This window comes from Buteo buteo, chromosome 12 (genome assembly GCF_964188355.1).
Source record: "Buteo buteo chromosome 12, bButBut1.hap1.1, whole genome shotgun sequence".
Lineage (NCBI taxonomy): Eukaryota > Metazoa > Chordata > Aves > Accipitriformes > Accipitridae > Buteo > Buteo buteo.
Genome location: NC_134182.1, coordinates 35,021,569 through 35,029,412, shown reverse-complemented (window position 1 = coordinate 35,029,412; position 7,844 = coordinate 35,021,569). Strand labels below are relative to the sequence as shown.

The 7,844-nt window shown below is 47.5% G+C and overlaps 1 protein-coding gene across 1 annotated transcript; it reads left to right on the top strand.

Moving 5' to 3' along the window:
• AGT (angiotensinogen) lies at positions 1 to 7,844 on the top strand. The gene is made up of 5 exons (XM_075042064.1): positions 1 to 101; positions 2,452 to 3,271; positions 4,404 to 4,668; positions 5,152 to 5,296; positions 6,143 to 7,844. Exons 2-5 carry the CDS (start codon positions 2,479 to 2,481, stop codon positions 6,332 to 6,334), a joined length of 1,395 nt encoding a protein of 464 aa, XP_074898165.1. The 5' UTR covers positions 1 to 101; positions 2,452 to 2,478; the 3' UTR covers positions 6,335 to 7,844.

The window sequence follows — 7,844 nt, the reverse complement described above, 5'->3', positions numbered from 1 at the left end:
CCGCAATCACATCACCCTGCTCCAGGGAGAAGAGGTGTCGTGAGGAGCCTGCCCGAGGGGGGACAGCGTCAGAGGGGCCGCACACACCAGGACGGAGGCGAGTAAGCGTGCTCACTGGATTTGCTCTGAATGCCAGTTTTTCAGCTCGGGTTTTCATGCTTTTTCTGAAACCCTCGGGGCTGAGTTCTTTAGGGAAAAGCTTTCCACAGATGGGGCTTAGTGTAAGTGCTGGTAGAGAGAACTGCTCCTCTCGCTTCTGCTCATGAGAGAAGAGCTGGCATGGCGGCTCTGGCAGCTGTAGAGAAGTAACCAGCGGGCACCAGCGGTGCCTAATGGCACAGCCTGACTGGGTGGCACAGAGTCATCCTCCCTGCTGCTACAGGACAGATTAAGAAATCCTTCAACAGAATTGTACAATGGAGACGACAGGGTGGGAAGGGCAGTGCCTCTAATTTGTGGCTTTTTGGTTTGTTTTCCTGAGCTGTCCCAATCTGGAAAATGCAGCGAGTAGTCTAGAAATGCACTAGCGCTGTGCTTGGGCTAACTGTGAGGATGAAGTTGGGAAGGCAGCTCCCCAGATAATTTTTTAACCAGTCATAAGCAATGAAGAAGCTCTGTGATGCATGTCAGCTGCTGCCAGCAGGGCCGGGGAGGCGAAGACAGAGCAGGGAGCAGAGGGACCGCTGCCTACACACTAATTTAGAGGATGCAGTGGGAGTTAATGGGGAAGAGCAATCCCTGGATGAAGGCAGAAGGCTGGAGACCTACAGCAGGGCCTCCCCTGCGTGCCTCTGGGGAGCAAATAGTTTCAGGCCTGATGTGCAGGTACTCACTAGGAAGATGCTCAGACATCCCGAGGGACCATCACAACAACAGAAACTCCATTTGCAAACCAAGCTGTCAGATAGGAGCCTACAGCCTGGGAACGTAGATGTGCACATTAGCAGGCGTATGTACTTAGCAAGGTATGGCTAATTACCAAGCATCTGCGCATCTCAGTTTTTGTATTTGCAAGAGAGTGGTGATACTGCAAACTGGGGTATTATTAGGCATGAAACACTTGGGGATCCCTCAGTGAAATGAATATGGTTGTACATCATAAATCAGGCTGGGAAGGTGCCAGGTCTTAAACGGCTGGATTTAAACGCAGACACCTCCACCCTGTGTAAATTAAAGTGTCGGTGAGACAGACATTGCACTGTGTCCTCTCAAAAGGCTCAGGCTACCAGAATTACAATACCTGACAGGCTGGCGCGACTCAAAGAACCTTGCAGAAAGAAGGCAGAGAGCAGAGCTTGATTACTGGCAAGGCTGTTAGCATTTTGCCCATCCAATGAGCTCTGCAGAGCTTGGAAAGGGCCAAAGAGGGTGAACAGAGCTACAATAAACAAGAAATGAGTAGTAGAATAAAAATACAGCTCTGAATAACAGCGGTTTGGCCAATGATAAGTGTTATAGATGCATAATTTCCAGCACATTTGGATTTCAAATACAGAAATTCAAAGTTGTATACTAGAAATCCAGGGAAGGTACAGCTGAGCTATTAGTTATAAAAAAATTGAATATAGGAAAAGTGAGAATTATACAAATGCAAAATTTGTCAGCACTTTTGCATGTGTATGTGTGTGTTTGTGTGCCCATGACTTCCTCACTCCCAACACATATCAGAGCCTTTGTGCTAAACACCAGTGACATCCACATCCAGTAAAATTCTCTACTCATCAGGAAAAACAAGAGCAGCAGGTGGTCTTTCTTTTAGCACAGGAGAAGATTGCCTGTACAGTAGAGCAAAACTCAGCTTACCCCTTCCAACTCTGTATTCAGCTAAAGAAGGTGGTTTCACCGTTAGCACATTTGTATAAGGAAGCCTTGAGTGTGTTTGCCTAGAACGAATGTTTGCACCGGGCTATGAAAACTCTGCTAGTGCCAAGTATTATGCTGACTAGACATACAAAGCAGGATCGTTCAGTGGTTGGACCTTAAGAGACCTGGTTTCCAAACCCACTTCCTGCTTAACAGCAGGCAAATCGCTTAGCCCGTCCGTGTGTCAGCAAGATTTAGTGCAGCAGTTCGCAGAGACAGCTCTGGCCAGGTCCCAGAAGCAATACAGTTGCATTATTATAATGTTTTGCCAGAACTAGCACACTTCAGTTTGCAAGCCTAACCGGTTGGCATGCCCAACTGTAATGCTTCCCGTGCTAAATAGTTAGGGTACTGCAGCGGGTAATGGAGGCAAATCTGTGCTTGGTCTTTCCCCACCTGCTGCCATTGAAACTGGTGGCCATCTCACCGTGGGCTTTTCAGGGGGCAGAGTCAGACCAGCCAGCACTAAATACTGAAATTCCTGCCTTTGTAACTCCAACGCAATACTAGCACCTCACCTTGCGAGTAAGAGAAACTGTATTTATAACAGGCTGATCAGTCTTCCTTCCTCCCCACTTTTTCTTTCAGCAGACACCTTGGAAGCAATTTTTCAACATGAACCCGGCAGCAGGTCTTCTCTGTTTGTTGGCGTGCCTCACCACAGTGACTTGTGACCGGGTCTACGTCCACCCTTTCAATTTGTTTTCTTTCAACAAGAGTACCTGTGAGGAACTAGAAAGCCTGGTCCAGGAGGGAAAGAAAACTTTTGTCCCCATCTCCATCGAGTCCCAAGCCACACCTGCCTATGAAGACCATCTGAATGACGAGGATAAGCTGGAAGCCCCGAGCCTGAGTGGCCAGGGGAGGCAGAAACTGAGTTACGTGAAGGACCTTGTGGATACCCTGGCTGCACGGTTTTACAGCGTGCTGCGGAAAGCACAGCGGGGCCAAAACGTGCTCCTGTCCCCAACCAGCCTTTACAGCTCCTTGGTGTCTTTCTACCTGGGCGCCTCAAACCAGACGGCAGCTGATTTGCAGGGTTTGCTGGGATTTGTTCCCCCCTCCGGGGACCCTGACTGCACCTCCAGGGTGGACGGACACAAGGTCCTTTCGAGCCTGAGGACGATCGAAAGCCTTGTCAAGAGCAGGGACAAGGAGCTGCTCTTTTCCAAGACGCTCTGCCTGTTCTCTGCCCCCGGCGTACCTCTGTCCCAACCCTTCGTGCAGGACTTGCTCCCCTCCGCCGATGCTCTCTACGCCCGAGCTGTTGACTTTACAAACCCAAGCGAGGCAGCAAAGCAAATAAACGCCTTCGTGGAGGCCAAAAGCGAGGGCCGAAGCAAGTGCTTACTGACAGACATCGACCCATCCGCCAACCTGCTGTTTGTGGTGGACGTCCGCTTGGCAGGTACGAGGCAGCGCTGCTCGTTTCGGGGGCGGGCTGGGTGGAGGACGGGGAACGGCCCTGCTCCGGGAAGGAAGGAAGGAAACAGTCATACCTGGCCAGCGGTGAGAGGGAAGGGCTCAGATGAAAGGCTGGACCGCTGCTCCACGGACAGTGCCCTGCTCCCCACCGCTGTGCTGGGGGTCCTGCCTGCACCCTGCCGCGGGCCGGCAAGGGCAATGGGGAAGAGGTGGAGGGAGATGGCTTCCAAGAAATTTTCCTTGTCCAGGAAGCTAAGGATTAGGAAAAGTGTGGGAAGGTGAATCAGAGAGGATTGCACAGCATTTCTCGCTGATGGCAGTAGTTTCTTTAATGCCAACAAGGTTATTTGTCTAACTGGGCAGCAGCACTGATCTATGGCAGTGAGCAGATAACATGTTGAAATGCAAAGCTGCGCAGAAGCAGCGGGCGGTGAGAGCAAGGCTTCCCATACTTGTGAACCGGGTAAGAAATTTATATTAAGGTTTAGCAAGCGTTCAGGTATGTCCTTTTTAACCTCCTTGGCTCAATCAACACTTTGGTGTTATGCTTACTACCTTTCCCATTGCTTTGGTTCGTAAGATCGCCAAGGGTGAGACCTCAGCCAGAACTCGTGCTGCCTTCCCTTCCCTCTCCCGAGCCCACCCGGCTGCCTGAGAGTGCTCCTGCAACACAGGCTGGCCCTGATGGATGTGTTCCCAAAAGTGCCATCGCTGCCACTCAAGGGATGGAGAGAAAATCCAAGCAGACCCTCAGTGTTAGCTGCAAGCCAACTGGGAGCCACGGGGCAGCTTGCGAGGAAGCAGGCAACCAAGCAAGCAGAAATGTTGTGCCCAGGAAAGGGCACAAAGCCAGTGGCAATATAGCAGAATTGGCCGCAGTCACGATGGTCGTGGTCCCTGTGCTGTGAGCCTGCACCAGCCTCTGTCTGATGCTACCAGAAGGCATGTTAAAGGCAGGATACTTAAGTTTACGGTAGCTAAACATAATTTTATACACACAGCCCTTGTCTAATGCACAGCGTGTTGTTTTTAAACAAACATACATACCAGCTAAGGGGCAGAGGGGAGGAGTGAAGAAAGAGAAGAATCAATTTCTTTCTCAATCTGTTTTTCAGCGAACATTAAGCAAGCCTCACGGCTCAAAGAGCCTCAGGAGTTCTGGGTGGATTCAAACACGAAGGTCTTGGTCCCTATGTTGTCAATCCCAGGGACGTTCAAGTACAAAACTGATGCCAGCGGGACTTTTTCTGTGGTGGAAGTCCCCATCAGCAAGACCGCGCTGCTGGTGCTGCTGCAGCCCGTCAATAGCAGCAACCTGGAGCACGTGGAGTCGGAGCTGCTGTCGCAGTCGTCGGCCTGGCTTCAGCAGCTGTCCCCAAGGTAGGGCACGGGCACGGGCACCCTCCTGTAGGGATGAACGGGACAGGGTGTACCATGCAGGCCTGCCTGCTCACTGACCGGGGTCGGATCCTGCCAGGGAGGGTTTAACACCCAGCACAAAGAGAAACACCTGCAAACGCAGCGGACCTCATGCCGAGGGAGCTCGACTTTGGTGCCGTCGGCTTTTTCTCTGGGGGTAGTTCAAGGAAACAAGCAAGTGCCTTTCCGCAGCTGACAACGCAGGACCCATGAAGTGGGATGATCTGGGGTTTAACAGCGTACCCAGGGCAGATCTAGGGTGACTTCCCACTTGGAAACAGTAACATGATGCCCACTGGCCCTTTGTAGTTGTCTGTCCCCACATACCAAACATTTCTTGTGGCTGTTTTCACATGCCTGTGCCCCAGGACTGCCCAAACACCATGAATTCAAAGTGGAGAGCACACACTCACTTGTCTCCCTCTCTCTCTCTCTTTTCTGCAGAGAAATTAAATTAACACTGCCTGAGTTAACAATAGAAGGCAGCTCTGATCTACAGGAGCTTCTTGCAGCTATAGAACTGCCTGCACTGCTGGGAAAAGGGGCAGATCTCAGTAAAATAAGCGATGCCAATCTAACAGTTGGAAAGGTACAGTATATGTCACTGGTATTTAAAAAATAAGCCTCCTGCTCAGTTTCAGCCCCTTTAACTGTATAAATTTACCTAGAACAAACCAGTCAGAGCCTCGTGGGACACACGCTTGGTAGGGGACTTTCAAGATGACTGAACGATCAAATATTCCTTAAATTAACCTCTTAGCAGCAACAGGTTTGCATTAAACTATTCAAATTTCGTCATTGCAGCAAACACAACATGCAACACAGAGATGAACTTCGAGATCCGAGGCACTGTATGTACAAATTAGGCTACATTCATTACCACCTCCAGCCCAAACACCTCCAGGCACCACAGCTGGAGTGTGTAGTAGAGGCTGCAGCTACTGGACTGTCGAGGATAATCCTCCATCACGTAGGGACTACTACTCCCAGAAACTGCAAACACAGAGGTGCATGCGGCACACAATCTCACCTGAAAACAGGCTTCAGCATTAAAATCCCACAGGGAAGACGGGAGAGGGCTGTCTTTCATAACAAGGTTGAAAATTATGTTCCAGAAGTATAATTTGAGTGCCTTTACTTTTATTTAATTTTATTATGAGAAGGTGCCCTACCTTGGAAGTTCTGTCAGGGGCTTCAAGGGTACCAGGATTTCACACAGCCCAAGTGTACAAACAGTTGTAGAGCTTTTTCACATGTTATGGAACAAGTACTCCAGCGTCTTTTTTAAACATCCATGGTATCTATCCTGTGCTGCTTACAGCTGATCAAAGTTATTGATTTCTTCATGTGCTTTATAATTTATTCAAACTCTCATTTGTCTCTTCACTATCATGCTTTGATAACTCCAGAGTTACTCATGTGTTTTGCTTTACAGGTAATAAATAAAGCCTTTTTCAAACTGACCAGTGATGGAACAGATCAGCCAGAAGACCCTGCAGCACAGAAGGAAGATGCGGTGTTCCTGGATGTAACACTGAACAAGCCATTTCTTTTAGCTGTTTTTGAAGAGAAGTCAAGGGCCATGCTTTTCCTTGGCAGAGTAACAAACCCTCTACCTGGGGTTTAAATGCAAGCACGGGGGATGGGGAGGGAGGGGAATGATGCACATTTCCCATCACCTTTTTCTTATTCATCAGCTATTTTTATGATCTTGAGTGCTCTACTCAGCTTTGAGACGAAGCAGGTAGTGTTTGAAATACAGCTTTTTGAAAGCTAAAACATTGCAACATTTTATCCTTGTTCATCTATTTCACCTGAGGTGACTCCAACTCTTCCTCCAGCTTCTCTTCTTTCCTTATTCCCACTTTGTCTCCCTTCTGCCCTCAGCTCCCTTTTTCGATCCAGTGGGGACAAAGCAGTAGCCAGCAGGGCATTGACTTGAAAAATATAGTTTTATAAGTGCAAGCGGCATTTACTATAGAAAGGTACAGAAAAGGACCTCTTCATTCTTTAAGAGGTCACTTTTTAATCTTTAGTTTGGTCAGTTTTGCAAGAGAGACCCCCTTCTATGTTACCACGAAAGTTTTACAGTTATCCACAGAGATTTCTAGCTTCATCAGCAACATTTTCCTTTAAAACGCTGCCAACAGCACGGGCAGGCTTCACTTGTCCCACTGAGACAAGATTTTTTGCCTTGGAAGCATAAACGCATTCAAAGGAAGTTTCTTCTTTCTGCAGCCCAGATGGATACGTTCATTTCTTAACTCTATGGAAAAGCTAAAAATAGGGTTTGGTAGCATTAATGAACTGTGCTGGATAAATTCTCATAGCCTGACAGAATTGTCTCTGGGTTGTTTTTTTTAGAAAAAAGTAAGGTCTACTATTCCAATACAATTCCATTCCTTGGTTTACTTTCTAACCTGAGAGGCATTTATTACAGCCTTATAGCAAAAAAGAACATTACTGGTTAAAGCCCAGATCTGTCAACTTTAACATATCCAAACCATATGTTCTTGAAAATTAGTATTAATGGCAATAATCTATACTAGTATAAATGGTGGATGTGCTGCTATACATGAATAAAAAGGTTTCAGTGGTCCAATCCAACTCTTAGCAGAGTCATAAAGGTTTGAAACATTAAACTGGAACAACAGATTATTAGACGACTCTTGAATTAGGAAGTGAGGAACTGGGAGTGAAATCTTGGTACTACGGAAAGCCTCTCAGCAGAACAAGGATTTTCACCTCTCATCTCTAGATTTGTCTTTAGCACTGATGGCATTTAGAAAAGAACCGCAAACCTCTTTGCTATATGATGCCAGATGTACCCTACAGAGCACGGTAGCTCATTGTTGTCTACAGTGGCTCAAATGTCTGTCTAATCCAAACCCACTAATGGCAGTGGCTTGCTATCAGTGATGTAGATACGTGACAGATCCTTCTAGCTTAATGGAAAAGACTAATAAAAACCACAACTCACTCTCGAGAATACTAAGATTTTAAGTGCTATGGTATAGCATCCGCATATTTATCCAATTACAGTGTATGTATTCCAGATGCTCCAACATCTAAATACTGTACTTGTATTATATACAGAAGCAATTAACTATAAATATGCAGAGATGGAAAGATGCAAA

Coding starts and splice junctions, on each gene's coding strand:
- AGT (XM_075042064.1), top strand. CDS start 2,479: ATGAACCCGGCAGCAGGTCTTCTCTGTTTGTTGGCGTGCCTCACCACA. Junction 4,669..5,151: donor CTTCAGCAGCTGTCCCCAAG/GTAGGGCACGGG, acceptor TCTTTTCTGCAG/AGAAATTAAATTAACACTGC. Junction 5,297..6,142: donor CCAATCTAACAGTTGGAAAG/GTACAGTATATG, acceptor TTTGCTTTACAG/GTAATAAATAAAGCCTTTTT.